At 33.8% G+C, this 19,530-nt stretch overlaps 1 protein-coding gene across 2 annotated transcripts in view; it reads right to left on the reverse strand.

Moving 5' to 3' along the window:
- The window catches only part of LOC129942222 (non-lysosomal glucosylceramidase), a 47,736-nt gene that overhangs the window by 19,527 nt on the left and 8,679 nt on the right, over positions 1 to 19,530 (reverse strand). For both annotated transcript variants that reach the window (XM_056051077.1, XM_056051078.1), the window contains exon 2: positions 2,840 to 3,109. In XM_056051077.1, coding sequence (XP_055907052.1) covers positions 2,840 to 3,109 — 270 coding nt within the window. The remainder of the gene's footprint in view (positions 1 to 2,839; positions 3,110 to 19,530) is intronic.

Raw genomic sequence — 19,530 nt, forward strand, 5'->3', positions numbered from 1 at the left:
CACATATAAGCCAGCAACTATTCCAGCTTTGGAAGACAACATTTCCGAAGAAATTCGGGCTATTCCGGCCGAAATGCTCGAAAAAGTTACCCAAATTGGACTTTCCGAATGGACCACCTAAGACGCAGCCGCGGTCAACATTTAAATGAAATTATCTTCAAAAAGTAAATGTCATGGACCAATCTAACGTTTCAAATAAAGAATCGATGAGATTTTGCAAATTGTATGAGTTTTTTTTTTAAAGTTCTCAAGCTCTTAAAAAATCACCGTTTATATAAAATACGGTGTATTGAGTAATGACTGGGGTTAAATACCTTACATTTTTGGACTTGTTGTTGAAGATTGTAAATTAGGATGCGTCCCCGAAATGATTTTCTATGCGTTTATATTGATTTCATTTAAAATTCACAATTTAAATAAATTATATTTTGATGGACACAGAAAATAAGGCATTAAATTGCTAGCAAAGCTGGACAATACTTTTCTAAAAAAACCTAATAACTGAAACTGTCACTTAGCCTTTAAAATTTGTAAATATAAGGTTAGGATACACATTATGTAATTTAAATTTTGTCAGCTTTTAAGGAACATTGTTAAACTGTGCCCTATAACTCGTCTCTATGTTAAGTGTGTGACCCCCCCTTATCAGAGAGAAAAAAACTAAACGATAGAACCAACTTCGATGGTTGCTCTCTTTTTGCCTACAAGCTGCGATTTGCACATAAACTTGCATATGTATTAACTCCATATAAAAAAATGTGGAGAAAAAATACTTATGCAAGAAAATGTGCATACTCCCCACATATGAAAAATGGCGAACACCTTTGAAAAATGGCGGATGAAGTCAGCTGTTCAGAGGTGTTCAAAGAAAATTCAAAATTGTGGATGAACAATTTTTTGGTACTCCCATTGTGTTCATTTGGGAGTAATATCATTCCAATATGAAGTGAAATTAATTACTCTTGTTAGGTGCCAGAACAATGAATATTTAGAAACAATTCTAAATTACGCATTTAGAGAAATATTAGTTAGTTATTTGAAGCCAATGTTAATCATTAAGTCCAATGAGAATTAGGACCTAGAAACATAAAACTCTGAAAGCACTACAACTATTATTTTTTTATTATTAGCTGCGTTAAATTTTCGCACAGACCGTTGAAAAATGCATTAAAAAAATTGTTTCAATTTTCAAAGTTCATCGACTTAATTTTGTCGAGGCGAGAGTTGCAGAAACATTGAAAACCAGAGTTACGAGATTTTTTATATACTCATCTTATTTGTGTGTACTCGTTGTTTATTTTCTTTTCAGTACTCACGACATTTCCAAAATGCTGAAAATATGTGATTTAAGTATAGACTAAATAAAAAGACCGTCAACTTGTTACTTCTGTTGCCAATTTTCACATGTATTCTCGCTAGGTCAGTGGTTTTGTGAAAAGAATATACAAATTTGTTCTTCAACTAAAATTTAAGTCTTATGCATCATTTTTATAAGTTTTCCAGTTCTAATATTTATTTTATATTGGAAAAATCTGTGAGGGAAAGTTCTAACTACAGTTTTTCTGAAAGTGCATTGTGGTTTATTCATAGATGTTTGCTAAACTTTTTAGGCTATTCATAAATAAATGCAAATCTAAGTTAAGGGCTAAACCTGAATAACTATAAACATAGAAAATGCTGTGTTCAAGTAATTATTATCGCAGCCAAATTTCATAATTAATATTTTTTGGTGAATAAAAAAGTTGAAAAACTAATTCATGTCAAATAAATGTTACGTTAACACTAAGTTCCAGAAAATATCGATTGATACTGCAATTGCCGAAGATATGGATATTTTGTATAAATATTCCCGCTAAACTGTAGACCTTTATTATTTCCGCCTATTATAATTAATTCGATGTAAAATAATTCAATGCAGTATATTATAAATAAAAGAGCAGTTAAGTTATTAGTTAAGGTATTACTATTGAAATAAACATAACATACATTTATAAAAAACATGTAGTCTAAAAAACCTTAACCTTGTTACACTCTTTCTGAACACATCTTTTCTGGGTTTGGTTGTTAATGCCATCTATCTGTAACTCCAAGAAAGAGAAAAGAAAAACAAATTCACCACGATCTACCGTTATAACGTTTACCGTAATTTATTGAGAAACGAAAATTGTTTGCTGGAATTAATTTGTGAAAACCAGAGAGGGAAAGAAATATCAAATGGCTTAATTCTCTCTGCTCTCCGAGGTGAAAACATGTATACACCGATACGAATTCAACACGCTATAAAAGAATGAGAGTAAGAGGTTTCTCGATTAGTTTTTTCTCTCTGCCCTTATAGTCTGATCTGACCTTGCTGGAGTGCAGTTTCTTTTGAAAACCATTAGACTCCCTAGATTTTAACGTCCTTATACAACAATAAATTAACAAATCAGGGTTTCATTATTCTTTTAAAGCTTTTTCCAAGAATTTTATTAGTCAATTCCGATCTTGCATTTTTGAATAGGCCTTAAAACCTATTTAGAGTGACTTCGACACAAAAACTGAATAAGGATTTACTCGCATCGAAACACTTGATTCCCTATTATATTTTTCTCCCTAAAAATAGAACCGATACTTTAGACTATTGATTTCACGTCATATCAAGCTTCCCATAAATTGATGAAAGTGATAACAAACTCATAAATAATGAAATCATTTAACACAAATTAAAAAAGTGATAGGTATGGACACGAAAATTTGCACAAAATAAAAAATACAACACAATGTAGCATATGAATGTATGTTGGAATGTTGGAATATTTATACAAGACAAACATCAAAACAAATAAACTTATGTACCTACCTGTAATGCGATAGTAAGCTCTGGAAAATCGTCTTATCCTTTTCATCTTTGATTGTAACAATAAATTGATCCGCATGAACAACATTATATTCATACATTCCTGGACGCATTTGAAATCGACAAAATTCCCCAGCATAACCACGACCAATAGTGCCTCCCCCAATTCCACCCAAAGGTACACCATAAATTTGTTTACCTGTTTCCGTATAATAGTAGTCCATGATGACACGACGTCCTTCTCGAGAACATTTCCAATAGTAGGATGCATATCTGTCAGTTAAATAGATGGATAAAGAAAAACGAAAAAAAAAATAGTATTATTAAAAATGCAGGTCAACTGTTAATATTTAGTTATAGGATGTAAGAGTATTTTAAGTTCATTTTTTCTTTCTTCAAATCATAGAAAAAGGTTAAAGGTCAAACTCAAATGGGTTTGTGCCTTGATCACATTAAACCAATCTGTCAAGTGTATAAAATGAACACTCAAAGGGCAAACAAAACTTAACCGCAGTTCTAAATTCTACATTGCCTAGAATTTTCATCTCTCACAGAAAGAACTCTTGACAGAATGACACAAGTAGTAAGAGGAAAATGTAAAAAGCGAGGAAAATCAACAAACTGAAGAAGGTCGTTGTTCCATGGCATCTTTTGTATTCCACCTCGCATTTGGTTTTATTGCTTCTTCTTGCATTTTCTGCCCTTTTGGGTAAACTGTAATCTGTAACGCAAACACACGGTATTCTCGTTACACCATCACTGCACCAGCATGGCACCGTATCCTATCGTCGTCGTCCTGGGAATCTTTTGATAGAAAAGCTTATGACAGTTCAAGTGTAGGGAGCCTCTTAAGCATCAGGTGACATTTTTCACTTAAAAAAAAAAAACTCTTCTACTTCTAAATGCTTATTCATCAATTTTGCAATTAAAACAGATTCCCCTTTTGACAAAAATAGAAAAAAAAAAGTACCTATAACCTTTTAGACTTTCCGGGCTTAGAGAAGGCGGAGAGCACTCACTGCACAGTTTTACATACATTCAAAGTTGATCTTAAACGACAAGCTTATGCACTTGAGAAGAGAGTTCAAATGACCGTAGAATAATGTTTATTCAGTAGTTGAAGGTCTCTATGACTTTATACATACGAGTATCTACATAAGTTTATATGCAGAAACACGATTGGTGTTTAATTTCATTTTATATTTTAGCTAGAAAAAAAATTATAAGAGCTGCTGATGCTTTGAAAAATAAACAAAAGAATACAAATAAGGGAAACAACCATATGCAATGCTTCTGCTATACAGCACTACGAAGATGATGGCGATGAGTACTACCAACTCTATACGTTCCTTAGATCTAGGACAGACATTTTTATTTTGTAAAATGAGTTTTATTAGATAAAGTAAGCAGTTTATTTTTATATGATTCAAGTGCTTTAGGGGGATCTTAACAGCTGATAACTTAAAACGAGATGATGGGGCTAGGATGGGGTTCGTAAGCTATATGTCAGCAGCTGTTGTTTGGAGCTTAAACGATAACATCTTTTCATTTTTGGAAAAAAAAGAGTTTAATTATTTTAAACATAATAATATGATTTCTTTAAATTTCATCCACGTGTGATGAGACTAAAATAAATAAATTCATTTATTTTAATTAGGTCAGGATGCTTGAAGATAGCTTTTTCCTTACTTCAAGTGAAAATTCAACTTTGTTTGTTGAAGAATTTTTGAGTAATCTATCACGTAGTTTTTTGAAAAGAAAGTTTTTTTCTCATTGCAATTCATTATTCAAATACTAGATGTTGGCAATCACAGCAGAACGATAATATTTTTATAAGTATATTTTTTGCTAAGAACTTTTTTGATTTGAAAAATGTTACTAAGTAAAACTGATATAATCAAATTTCTCATCAAGTTGTTTGTTGTTGTTGTTTGCCTGTTGCGATTTTTAGAAGAATTATTGAAAAAAATGATGTTCAAATGGTAGACATGTCTATTCAAGAAGGCACAAGCGTCTACAGGATTTTTCTCAAAACCCTACTCTGTCTATCAACTCATACTCTTACCTCCCCGCGGTGAACATCGGGTCCTTAGTAGCTCAACTGGAGATTGGGTTCAAACCCCAGTGGAAAGTTGTTTGGAGAGGGGGGGAGATGTGTTTCCACTAAGGCACCTCTCCTTATCCAGGCAGCAGCGGACGAATTCTCTAGATGGAATCAACGGTGGCGTCTACAGTTCCAGTAAGGTTGAACTACTTAGTGAACAGCTTATAGGGCTTATACGACTTTTCGAAGCCCAGGCCTGTAAGGAGCGGTTTATCCGGCTCCCCATCCTTGGAGTTATACTAAAGATCTGGCCCTCCAGGTTGGGGGTTGCGCCTTCGGGGTGACTTTTTTACCACGTACAAAAATACCTTAGTTGCGAAGCACCAACCTCAGATACGGACGGATTCACTGTTGACAACCAATCCAAACGAAATAAGGACAACGAACTTTGGATCTGTGCGTGGAATGTTAGGTCCCTTAACAGACCACTTGCAGCTGAACAATTAGCGGATGCCCTAAACTGGTGCAAGGCAGATATTACCGCCATCCAAGAAGTGCAATGGGTTGGACCGAGCAAACGCAAACTAAAAGACTGCGATATCTACTATGGCGACTGCTACCGAGAACAAAGACAGCGTCTATTTGGGTGTGGATTTGTTGTTGGAACTAGACTTCGGCAAAAAGTCTTGAGTTTCAACAGTGTGAGCGAGCTCATGACGACAATCCGCATCAAGGCTAAATTCGCCAACATAAGCCTTAAATGCGCGCATGCCCCAACAGAGGAAAAAGATGAAGACACCAAAGACATATTCTTCGAGCTCTTGGACAAGATTTATGAGCAGTGCCCTGCCTATGACATTGAAATTATCTAAGGAGATTTTAACGCCAAGCTAGAAAGAGAAGACATATTTGGTGGCATAATCGGAAGATACAGCCTGCACGACACCACCTCCGACAACGGATTCAGGCTGATCGATTTCTCTGCGGCGCGAGACGTTCTGGTAGATAGTACGCAGTTCACACATTTCAATATCCTATTCAGAAGGGGACATGAAAATCTCCTGATCAATCAACCTAGAACCAGATTGATCACATTGCGATCGACGCACGACATTTCTCCAGTATACAGGATATCCGAACATTCCGAGGGGCCAACATTGACTCGGACCACTACCTCGTTGTAGCCAAGGCACGGCTACTGATATTCCGATCCAAGCCAAAATAAGGAAGTACTGTGAGAAGATTCCACGTTAGACGGCTGCAATCGCAAGAGACTGCCATGTCCTTTTCCGATCGAGTTTTTTATAACCTCTTAAGGTGTCCTATGCTGCCTGCATTAAGCATTGAAAACCAGTGGCAACATTGCCTTGCAGCCATCAGAGATGCCGCCTCTGAAGTGCTAGGTTTCACACGGCCACCACAACGAAACCCCTGGTTTGACGACGAATGCCGGCAAACGCACGCAGCGAAACAACAGGCATACAAAACGGCGCTGCACAGAAGGACCAGAGCTGCTGGCGATTTCTACGAGCAGAAGAGGAGAGAGGATCACCCGCTTCTTAGATGGAAAAAAAGAGAGCATGAGAAGCGCGCGATCGAGGAGATAGAGGGATGTCACAACAGGAATGAGGTTCGTAAATTTTACCAAAAGGTAAAAAAACCTCCCAAGGATACCAGCCACGAACCGAAGCCTGTAAAGAGAATCAGGGGAACATCGTAGTAGAACCGCAGTCTATGTTGAGAATATGGAAAGACCACTTCTCCAAATTATATAACGGCGATAACGAACCAAATCCGCTGAAAGGGAGATAGAAGCACTCAACCGAGGCGAAGTAGATCAACAATTCCGCTTTCCCGACCTAGACGAAGTGAAGATAGCTATATCTAAACTGAAGGTAAACAAATGCTGGAGGAGCTGACGGAATCGCTGCCGAACTATTGAAAGCAGCAGGCGATGACTTGGTAGGGAGCATGCACAAACTCATGTGCAATATATGGTCGGAAGAAAGCATGCCTGATGAGTGGAATCTCAGCATAGTTTGTCCGATACATACAAAAAAGAGACCCTCTTAATTGCGCCAACTACAGAGGCATCAGTCTTCTTAACATTGCATATAAGATCCTTTCTGCTATAATATGTGAACGTCTGAAGCTTTTTGTCAACAACCTGATACATCTTTATCAGTGTGGACAGTGTGTTCCATGTATTGAACACAATCAAATTTATAAAGCGCTTTGTAAGGAAAAAAGAGTAAACTATTATGAAGCTGAGGCAGAAAAGCTAGCTAGATGTAGTAATTCCTCTGAATTTTGGAACTTGGCCCGAAAACTAAATGGATCGAAGTATATTATCAGTCGTGGATTGGATACTTCTACTCTACGAAATCATTTCAATCAACTGCTAAACCCAGCAATGTTGGACCCAATCACGATCTACTATGCCCAACACTATATTCATGACAAGACTTGAGACAGTGCAATTTCCCAGCATGAGGTTCGCGTATCGGTCAACGCACTAACAGATGGAAAAGCGGCATGTGCAGACAGGATACCAGCGGAATTCTACAGATATGGCACTGACGAACTGATTAAGAACTTGGCAAACAAATATAATCAAATTTTTGAAACTGGAATCATCCCTCAGCAGTTTAAAGATGCTTTGATTTTTCCGATACACAACTATAGAGGAATCACGTTTTTGAACGCTTTCTATACAATTTGTACTGTGATTCAACTAAAGCGGCTGAACACGTGGATAGACTCAAATAATCTATTATGTGAATCTCAAGCCGGATTCAGGTCGGGTTACTCAACCATAGATCATATATTCGTTGTAAAGAGCATTGCTGAGTCTTTTTTGGAAAAAAATAAAAAGCTATACACTTTTTTTGGGGATCTTAAAGCTGCATTTGACTCAGTTGATCGATAAGCATCGATGTTCAAGTTGTTTGGATCCGGGATGTCGTTTAAGTTTGGAAGAGTTATTCAGAACTTGTGCGCAGACACTAGAGCAGCGGTAAGGAATGGAAAGCAGGTATCGGAATGGTTTCAGACGCAGTTGGGAGTTAGACAGGGCTAGCTTCTTCGCACTACTTATGGAATACAAACATCAAAACTGGAGTTCTATAATTTTGCGAAAATCCAAGACAACCAGAATAAATGATACCAAGTTACAACCCAAATGGCTATTTCTAACTCAGCACTATCAAATTATTATAACAGAACATCTAAAGATAATATCTACAATCAAAACGGAATGATATTATTAGAAATGCTACAAATGTATGATAGTATTATTTTGAATGGATGCACGGAAGGTGACACCGAAGGGCATTTTACTTTTGTTGGTGGACAAGGCAAATTGGTGATTGATTACTGCATGGTAAATAACGATAAGATCCCTCTTATATACAAATTTGAAGTTTTGAGTAAACAATTTTCTGATCATATGCCAATAGTAATTGAATGGAAATCTTACATTGAACAAGAACAGAGATCCCTTAATTTGATACCCCGATTAAAATGGAAAACGTCAAATTTAGAAATATATCAACACTATTTAGATGACTACCATAAGATGTTCTGCAATTAACCCCACTCCAAAAACAACGAGTTTTTTTGCTCAAAAATGGTTTGATACAGAATGTCTTAAAGCCAGAAAAAAATCATTCGCACTATTGAAAGCCTTCCGAAGATGTTCTTGTGATCAAATTCGAAAATAAGACGTACAAGCGAATGAGAAGTATAAGAAAATCTGCTTCATTAAGAAAACAAATTTTGAATCCATGCAAGCCCAATCACTCAGTCAAATCAAAAACACAAAACAGTTCTGGAAAATAGCAAAAGAAATTAACGGTTCACACAACTCTATATTCTTAAGTGTTTCTGCCGATGATCTATCTGAATATTTCAAAAATCTTCTTCAAATCAACCCAACAACTACTTTCTCATACGCACAGCCGCTTGTTTGTGACGATATATTGGACGCAGCTATATCAGTCAATGAAATACAACTTGTTCTTCAAAGAGCTAAGGACGGAAAAGCCCCAGGTGAAGATGGGATACCCTAAGAATATTTTAAAAATGCAACCTCTTCCTTTTATAACCATCTACATACACTTTTTCGATAATGATGATGTGCCGTCCTCTTTTAAAAAATCTATAATTTTTCCAATTCATAAGAAAGGTAATCTTAATGCAGTTGAAAAATGCCGAAGGATATCATTCATGAATGTCATTGCGAAGATATTTTTTGGCCTTCTCATTACCAGGCTTGAAAATTGGGTGGATGTAAGCAACATTCTTACAGATTTTCAAGCAAGCTTTAGAAAGAACTCTTCGACTGTTGACCACATATTTACTTTAACATTAAAAGTAAAAGCATTTCAAGCCATAAACAAAAAAGTATACACATTGTTTGTCGATTTTAAAGCTGCATTTGTTTTGGTGAATCAATATGCTTTATTTTTTAAACTTTCCCGACTTGGAGTGTCAACAAAATTCATCCAAATAATCCTTTGTTTGTACACAGATACTGAAGTTGCAGTATGGGATGGCAAAACTTATTCAAAACCGTTTAAATCACTTCTGGAGTAAAGCAGGGATGTCTACTCAGTGCTCTTCTATTTGCTCTTTTTATTAATGATATTCCAGGAGGTATCCGAATTGAGAGTATCGTAATAAATGTATTACTTTACGCTGATGACCTTCTTTTGTTATCCGAATCTAGAGAAACCCTACAATTGATGGTAAATCATCTTGCGGACTATTGTGTCACCTGGATACTCAATGGAAGTCGTTTAGAAATATCGAAAGAATACAAGTATTTCGGAGTTTTACTAAACCCAACCCTGGATTATAGCAAGCACCTTGTAGAAAAAGCAAACACTTCACAAAGCTTAATAAATGTTACTTGGAAGAAGATTTTCTCTAAAGATCACATAAAACTTTCAACAAATATAATATTTTCAATGCAGTCATGAAATCTTCGCTTTGTTATGCGGCACAAATATGGGGTGTGCAAGAATACCAAGAAATTGAAAAAATTTCTTTTCTATAACAAAAGAAATGTGTTATAGAAAAAATTCAATATCCCCTTAAACGCACCAAACTATTCAATTTATTTGGAAACAGGCCTGCCACAACTTTTTACTTTGAGTCAAAGCTACAGGCTGATTATTTAATTAAAGTGCTTGGTCTTCCGGAGACTCGGTTATTGAAGATAATAATGCTCTACGAAATTCGCAATAAGGACTAGTCGATGAGGACATGGGAAAGCATTACTTCTTCCTGTGGAGAAGTTGTGCAGATCAATCTCAACAATATTGTTCAGATGAAAACAAAGTTCTACGAAATCATCCTAAAACTTGAAGAGTATAATCGAAATCAGATGATTGAAAATGCCCGTCAATCGGAGAGCAGATTACTCTATAGCCAGCTTAATTATTATAACTTGTGTGACAAGAACTGCTTCCAAGATTCTTTCTCTTATAAAGATATTTTCCTAATTTTCAAATCAAGATACGAACTTCTACACTCAAATGGAAAACCATACAACGGAAAATTTTACCAATTTTGCAATTTATGTAACTTGAAAGCTGAAGAGGATTGCTTTCATTTCATCCGTGTGTGTCCAAATTTTTAACCATCAAATAAGAGTATGCTTTGGTAAACCAGCCCTATCAGTACAGGAAACAATTGAAATTTTAAATGGATCAGATTGGGCGAACCTTGTTAAATTTGACTTACCACTATAGAATGCTTACAATAACGGAACATACATAAGTCATAAAATGAAATTATTTATACAATCAAATCATACCTTTTTAATTTTTTTTTTAAATTTTATACCATTATACATATCTACTTGTTCATTATATACTTAAATACTTTATAGTTACCAGTCGAGCTGACGGCTAAGCTAATGCTTAAAAAAATTCATAAAAACTGTTGTAAAATTTATAATGATTACTTGCAACAAATGAATATTTGAATTGAAATTGAACAATTGAATAATGTTTGAAACTGACTTATCCCCACTCTTCATAAAAACGTTGAAGCTGCAAGTCGATTACATTCTGAAAGTACTGAATATGCCTAACAATCGCTTACCAAAAAAGCAGCTTTACAAGCGATACAAAGCAAAACAGGATGGGCTAAAGAGTGGATTGGGCTAGCAGAAGATACAGGTGTAACTTTAAATCTCAGTGAACAGAGTCCATGGAAATCTTCACTCAATAAGGTAATTAGGCGTCTGGATGAACATTTTAGAAATGTGTTCACGGAACAGGCATCCAGATCACTTCATCGGGTGATCTATAGCAGGCTGAATTATAATCTTAATAAAAGAAACTACTTCCAGGCAGTGACGGATTTAGGCTTGCTGCCGCCCTAGGCCCCGTTCGATGCGCCGCCCTTTTTGACAAATTGAATTTCATTAATTTTGATCCAATATTTTTATTTTAAAATAACTTTATATATATTTTAAATATATTTTTTTAAATATAAATAATAAACATGACAGATAAATAAGTTATAAACTTTAAACAGAGAAATCGTAAATATTTTTTTTTTAATATTAATTATTTGAAAAATTCTTTTTCCTGGCTTTGGTCCACGCAAAAACGTCGATTATATCGTCATAATTAATTTCTTGGACTAGTTGAGCTTCAATTGACAGTAATGCAAGAGCATTAAGTCTATCTTGCTTGCGCGTAAATAGATTTTTACGCGTTTTAGAGTGGAAAAAGATCATTATCCTGAACAATTTGTAGCCGAACTACTCAAAAAAATACGGAGAGCAATGTCCACATTCGTTTAAACATCTCGAAGACTCCGTTGCATATTTTTTGTGCAGAGTGTACATCTTCCGTATTTGCTAAGGAATCTTTCAGTTGAAAATGTCAATGTATACATTCATTGCCTAACGTCTCTTCCAAATCGTCAGGATACTTACTGACTAGTTTATTGGAAAGATTTTTCAATTCGTTTGTATCTATTTCGGATAAATCATCAAAAAAATTAAAATTTTCGGAAAGCTTTTCATATGCACTTTTACGCCCGGCCAATTGTACACTCAGAGTGTCTATAATAGGGTAATAAACATTTGTGCGAAAATTTTCTTGAATTCTTCTGGTTTTTTTGCGATGATTATCATAACGATGATAATCGTGAACTTCAGATAGTGTTTTGGCTTTTTCTTTATAATCAGAAAATTGCCTATCTCTCATGTCTTGAAGAAATAGAGCCAGAGAGTTAAAGATCTGAACAACGGATGATAAATCAGCTTGAGATTCTTGAAGCTTCTTACTAGCAGCATTAAAACGATCTAAAATTACATTCCAAACAATCACTAGGATTGCTGTTTCTAAATTCTTTAATTTCCGCTGCAATCCTGTAGCTCCAGCTTGCGTTGTCGGTTTCTCATCACTGCTTTCGGCAATAAATTGCAGTGCCTCAATTATTGCAGACCACTCTTTTTCTAATGCATAACATGCATCATGTCGAGCAGACAAACGAGTTTGAGAAAGACTCTTAACTCTCAAATTTGTACGCTGCACTAAAATCTCCCAACGATGTGTAGATATAGTAAAGAAATTGTATAGTTCTTGCAAAGAAGAAAAGAAGTCGACTGCTTCTTTAACCGATTCAACTGCACATGATCCTACCAAATTTAAATAATGAGCGGCACAAGGAACGTAATCTGCTAAAGGATTAATTGTTTTGATTCGTGTCTGAAGGCCTGAATATATACCTGACATATTGCTTGCATTATCATAAGATTGACCACGATAGTTTATATGTATAATAAGCACATAAATGTAATATATATCAGTTCACATACTTTATTTAAAAAAAAACCCGAAATTCTTGCACTTGCATTTTCAGAAATTATTGACATTTGTAGATGTAATTCAAGGTTTTTGTAAATATGTGGAATATCGAATGAGTTTTTCTATTTCAGATAAAAATTTCATTTTTTTACCAATTATTTTTATGAACAAAAAATGTTCTGACACTTTTGAATGAATATTAAAATGATGTTCAATACATCCAAATCTACGGTATTTTTATTTCACACACAAATTGAGAAGTTATTCAGCTTTAGTAATTTCAAAATACTTCATACCCGTGAGATTAATCTCACTAAAGGAACAGAAAGTAGAGAACATTACTCAATAAAGCCTATATAATTGATCTATTAAAAAATTGACATCTTGCCCATGCAGATTAAGAAGTACTCGTAAATTAATGAATTGAATTATAATATGTTATTCTATTAACAATTTCTTATAAAAACTAATCTGAACCAATTTTTAAAATTGATTGTCTCTTTACTGTTTTTCGCCTCTAAAATTTTGGCATTTCAAAAATGTTGCCGCCCCTTAAATTATGCCGCCCTAGGCCTGGGCCTCACGGGCATAGGCGTAAATCCAACACTGCTTTCAGGACATAAATACTGTAGAGCAAATCTTCAACATGTTTCGGCTAAGATTTGAACTGCTCAACATAAATTACGTTCCACATCGCGAAGATCTTCCACTGCTATGTGGAATTTTCAACATGGCTGAATTAGGGGATATTTTTCATTTTGTCGGAAGGTGTCCAGTTCTGAGAGAAACTAGAAGAAACGTACTTGGTAGACACTTTTTATCAGAAAACGAAACTTTAGCTCTCTTAAATGAAGTGGATGTGTCTAAAATGCTTATATATTGCAAAACAGCACTTATTAATAGCAGCAGAATTAGAGATGAAAATGTTAAATTAACACAACTGCAACTTGATTAATTACAAAACTTTAATACAGTTAAAACTTTGTCAATCAGGAATGCTCAAAACCCATGCTTTGAAGATTGTTATTGAAATTGTTCAAATGGTTCAATTGTTTTAGGAGGGGTTAAAAAATGACTATGTCATTTACATTATTTACCTATTTGTCACCTCTTTAAACGTGTTGAATTCGGCATCAAATTTCATCGCACACTCCTACTGCAAAACGGTTGAGCCACCATCACTTCCAACAATATGGCAAATGATTTCGAACACAAGCTATTAAATGTTAAAACATTTTCATTCCCAAATCAATTACTCATTGATACAATCAAATTGAATTTCCATACGCAACATTTTTTTTAATTGAATCAAGTGAGAAATAAATTGATTGCTATCTGAATTTGTCTGTTGTTGCAGATGTTAATTTTATGCATTTTATTCATTAAATATGGATAAGAGTATTCTGTGGTTTACTTTGAGTAAAAAGATCAAGTCAAAACTTCTAGTTTACGTATACCGCAAACTATTTGCTACTTTATGTCAAGTAATTTGAGAATACAGAAACAAAACCGCATTTTCCATTATTTTTAATTAATTACTATTTAAGTAGAAGTGTTAGAATCAAATCAAGTAGAAAACCCACATAATAGCAAATGCCACAATTCATGTACAATCCTCAAAGATTAAATTCAATTAATTGTTGTATTTCTGATACCATACTCGTAGATGTAGTATTTAAAAGTATTGATTTATTTTTGCAATAAACTATTTTGCCGGTTCAGCTAGATAGAAATAGAAAATGTGGTATTATGAGGTTATCGATATTCAATTGATAACATCGTTTTTCAATAAGAAATGATATAAATAAACTCAAATCTACAATTGTTTTAAGAAGTTCGCTAAAGTAAACGTCATACAGAGTTTATTCATCTGTTGTTCAGTATTTTTGGTAGGGGAGAACATATGTACATTGTAAATAGGTATATTTTTATGTTGCTAGTGTTATAGACCGATAAGGCTTTACATATCTCACATACAGCCCTCGCATTTGCTTTAAAGATAAATGGAATTTAAATAAATTTATTTTTGGAATACATATTTTGATAAATAAGTTTACCATTAAAAGTCATTATTAACGCTTCTGTTGCTCGAAACTAATTTAAATGCCTCAATGTACAAAATTATGTTTCGTTTTTTAAATTCTTAAACTAATAGAATTTAATAATTTGATCATTTAAAAACTGTTTCGCTGACGACCCTATCCACAGGTTTTAGATTCACATTTTTGTTCTTCGGGTGCACGTAGAACTTAAACAAAACCGTTAATTAAATTCTGATCTCGACAGCATTGTCAAATAGGGAATTATGAACCATGAATAAAAATAATTTAGTGCTTCAAAGACTCAATGCTGACGGTGCTCCTTCTGATCTGGTTGTAAACAACAAAGCCTTAATTCGTCTAAGATTTGAAAAGATCTCGCATATAATGTCTTTTGGATACGAACTTAAAAAGATCTTTCAAAATTATAAGCAATAGAATAATAACCGACACATTTACATCACTCGAAAGCCCCCGCGCCGCGCCCCGTGGCAATGTTTCAAGCCTTTGATGTTTTACCGATATTTTTACAAATAATGTTCTGTCGAATTTGCAAGTTTCATTGTCTCCCCACAAATAACCGTGACATGATTGTTAGTGTGAAGGACTTTCATGCTAAAGGACTTAACTTCAATCCCTGCCAGTGCCACATAAAGTTCACGGGTACTGGCTCTGACGAGAAATTGATAAATCCTAAGTGCTTTCTCAAACTAGTCGTTTGGATTCGACATACCAACTGTAGGTCACTAGAATTATTTAAGCCTTCATATCATATAATTCAATATGTTATTGTAACATTTCTTAAATTAATTCTTGGCAAAAATTGGGCTCGTTTTGGTCAAAGGCAATGACTTTAGGATGTTTTCATTGCGAGTTCTACAAGAAATAGTTATTGTAATCGTAATACAATTTCAGTCCATCAACAAACCTTTTAATATCTTTGTTTTAGGACAACTTAAAAATATATTTTCATATTGAAAACAAAAAATCAAATCAAGAGAAGAAATAAAATGAACGACTGGTTCGCAAAAACTAGCCCATGATTCCAAAAAGTCTATTTAAAATTATTTCCTGTATTTTAAGAATTGAAATGTACCTGCAAGAAAGTTTGTTTTCAAAAATGTAAATGCCATTTGATTTCTCTAGAAAACCTTAATTTTTTAAAATTTGAATTTAAAAATCGTTTTTGAATTTTAGTTTGGAAATATTTTTTTAAATACATAGTTTTGAACTTATTATTAGAAGTCTTGCATTTCAATTTTGTAAATTAACAATCAAAATAATGACATTTTTGGCAGAAAAAAAAGTTAAGGTAGTTCTTGAGAAAACTGAAAACAAAATAACGGTTCTATCTGAGGTACCCTTCTAGAGCAATATAAACATATTTTTTTTAATATTGAAAGAATCCAACACAAATTTTAGCAAGAATTAAAAAAAAATCGATCGGTTTGTTTTTGAAAAAATTCGAATTATCAATTTTTGACCGTTAAAAGTATTGGGACTACTGTTATTATTAGATTGAAAAAAAAAAAACAGGAAAGACAAACCGAATAAATCGGGGGATGAAATCTCGATTTCGAATTTGTTTACGAATGCAAAACTTGCCAAACTTGCCATATATGTCGAAAGAAAAAATGATTTTTAAATCTCTAGAAAGTTTAGACTTCATACTAGAGATAAGGAGAAAAAAGGAGTAGATTCTGTTAATTTGTATTAAAATTGAAGTAAGTAGAAACACAGATCTTAAAAATGAAGTAGATTTCAATATTTTGATGATGGTGCAAATTAATGGTAGGAAGTAGATTTTTAATTTATTTCAAAAAAAGAAGTAGCTCTACTTCAATTACAGTAAAGTGGTAACGCTAATGCTCATCAGTTTACCCTTGAGCTCAATTTCAAACGAACAATCAAGTATCGAGAATTGTTGTTTAACCGCACATCGAGGATGGGAATGCTTTTCCTGATTGCAACTTTTTATTTACTTTTCCAACTTTATAAGAAGTCACTTATTACCAGAATATTTTCTCAAGTTTTCTAAATGCGAATTATTAACTTCCCATAGGAAGTTATTATAATGGGTCCGATTTGTCGAATTGAAAATTTAACTTTTCTCGACGTTTCAAGGTCCCTAGAGTCGAAATAAAAGATTTTTAGAAAAATGTATGTGTGAGTGTGAACGTATGTAGGTTTGCACGTCCGTAGGTACGTCTGTAAGTTTATTCGTCGTCCATTGCTCAAGAACCAGAAAACATATCGAATAAATTTTGTTGTACAGATAATAATGCAGAAAAATGCAGAAAGGGATCTCAAAAAATGGCTAGTTTTTTACCATAGCAGTTTAAAAAAAGGTGAAGTAAATATTTTACGAACCAATGAAGCTAGACACTTGAATTAAATTGTATATAATATATTGTAATGTGATACCAAACAAGTATAGTTTTTGAAAAAAAAAATCAACTAACAGTTTTTTTTTATAAATAAAAAATGTGTCACCTCAAAAAATTTTACGAATATATAATGGTTTTATCTGCAAAACAATTTTTGTAACGAACAATAACATTTTTGATATTAGGTAAAATTTTGAAAAAAGCGAATTGATAGTTTTTTTTATAAAAAAAATAAAAACCTACAAAAACATTACTCAAAGTTGTTAAAAATTGAATTTCGACTCGAATATCTTTTCGAGAACTGGACTTTTCAAACGAACAACAAATTATTTCATCTCAAAAACAATTTTGTGCAACGAAAATTTGATAAAATCAAATTTTATTTTTTGATACAAAATAAAACTTAATACTATACTAAAACTTGCTAAAAATTTACTTTCGACTCATATAAATAAATTGGGTTGCACAAGCCCGTTGTGAACCAGGGCCTAGTAACTTACAACTCGCAATCATTCCTGTGTGCGAGTACTGTTGTCAGGAATGGAAGGGACCTACAGTTTTTAAGCCGAATCCGAACGGCTAATTTGAGAAAGCACTTTTTCATGACAAGAATTACTCTTGAAGGAATTTTCAATTCCTCGCAAGAGGCAGTACCCATGAAAATTAATTTTTTAAATTAAGGTGGCACAGGCAGGGATTGAACCCAAGAGCCCTTGCATGACAGTCCAACGCACTTTTTTTTTTTTTAATTCATTTTTATTAATTCATTCTTAAATCTATCTTAAAGCTAGACAAAAAATTCATAAAACTAGCCTAATTATCCATAACTTACAACTAACTTAATGGTCCCATTCGGACGCTCTAAGTTAAACTATAACACTAACTACTAATGCCTTCGGCCCTAAAATCTATATTAACTTCAATTCAATTTTATTTATTTTTATATTAATTAGAAAATTAAAAAAAAAACTAATATCAATATCCTTTTTATTTTTTTGCTTAAAAACTACTTAAACAACCACAGCAGCAAATCTAACGTTTTTTGTTTTTATATTTTACTGTTTTTTTTTGTATGTTTTTTTAAATTTTTTTTTGTTTTTTTTATATTCCATGTTTTTTTTTTTGTTTTTTTTTTAAATGTTTTTTTTTTTGTGCCACCATTCCTATTCTACTTAAAACTTAACCCTAAAACTATTAAACAAGCATGTAAGCCGGCAAAGGCTTAAACCCCATCCCGACTACCCACTATCAAGTGCCGATTGAAGCCACCAAAACTGGTTCTCCTGCTTCACCCTATCAGTTCGGTCCCGCTAGGACACAGCCCTGCTGAACCGAAGGAGCTTCGCTTCACCTTGTACCATGACGTCCCGATTGTACGGGAGTCGCCTATCCACGGTTCTTCGTCTGACGTGGTAGATTAACGGAACTGCCAATCTATCCTGTATCACACCGCATTTGTCTAAAAAGAGGAATGCCTCTGGTGGAATAAAGCCGCTCAAGCGTGCACTTTCAAAATACTCGTCGTTCGGATAGAACGCCCCGAAAATTAAATTGTTGGTCGAAGACATACATAGCTCTTGCAATGTGACCTCCAACGAGTTTTATCACGAAATTGTCAATTCTGTTGATTCGAGCCCCGTTGTATGGGACCTCGTTAGAATAGTAATGCACATAAGAGGACTCGGCTGTTCGAAATAAGCCGGTACAGCGTCATAAACACTGTCGATCGAACACCCGAAACTTCTCCATCTGGGAACCACACAGGACAGCCATAAACGATCATTGGCCGTATGAGGGCAGTCCAACGCACTAACCATCATGCCATGGGTAATACTCATATAGCTTTTTAAAAATAAAAAATATAGTCTTCAAACTTTTTTTATTTCACAGAAAATATTGTTTTCGATATTCAGTATTTTTTTTTAATCCAACTGTCGGTTTTTTATAAAAAAAAATGGTACGCAAAATTGGTAAAAATTGATGTTCGGTTCGGAGATATCAAATCTCTCAAATTAATTTCATTCATAAAATTTGTAAAAATTTAAAAAAAGCTACTAAAATTAGTAAAAATTGTTTTCGACTAAAAATCTATTCAACAAAACTAGATTTTCAAACTGAATATAAAAAATAATGTTGGTAATTTTGAAATTTTTAAGAATAATTCAACTAACAACTTTTTTAACATAACGAAAACTACAAACTTTTAAGCAGGAAAAATCGACAGATGGAATGGGAAGTTATCAGTGTGGGTCGCATCCCAGCCCTTTTTTTTTACTTTTTAGACTTGGCAGTTTGATGAACTGAACCATTTATTTATTTTTTTGTTTGATTATTTTGTATTTATAATATATACTCTTTTCAGAGCAATAATGTTTGGACCATAAGTCATTCT

The sequence above is a fragment of the Eupeodes corollae genome, chromosome 1, assembly GCF_945859685.1.
Source record: "Eupeodes corollae chromosome 1, idEupCoro1.1, whole genome shotgun sequence".
Taxonomy (NCBI): Eukaryota; Metazoa; Arthropoda; class Insecta; order Diptera; family Syrphidae; genus Eupeodes; species Eupeodes corollae.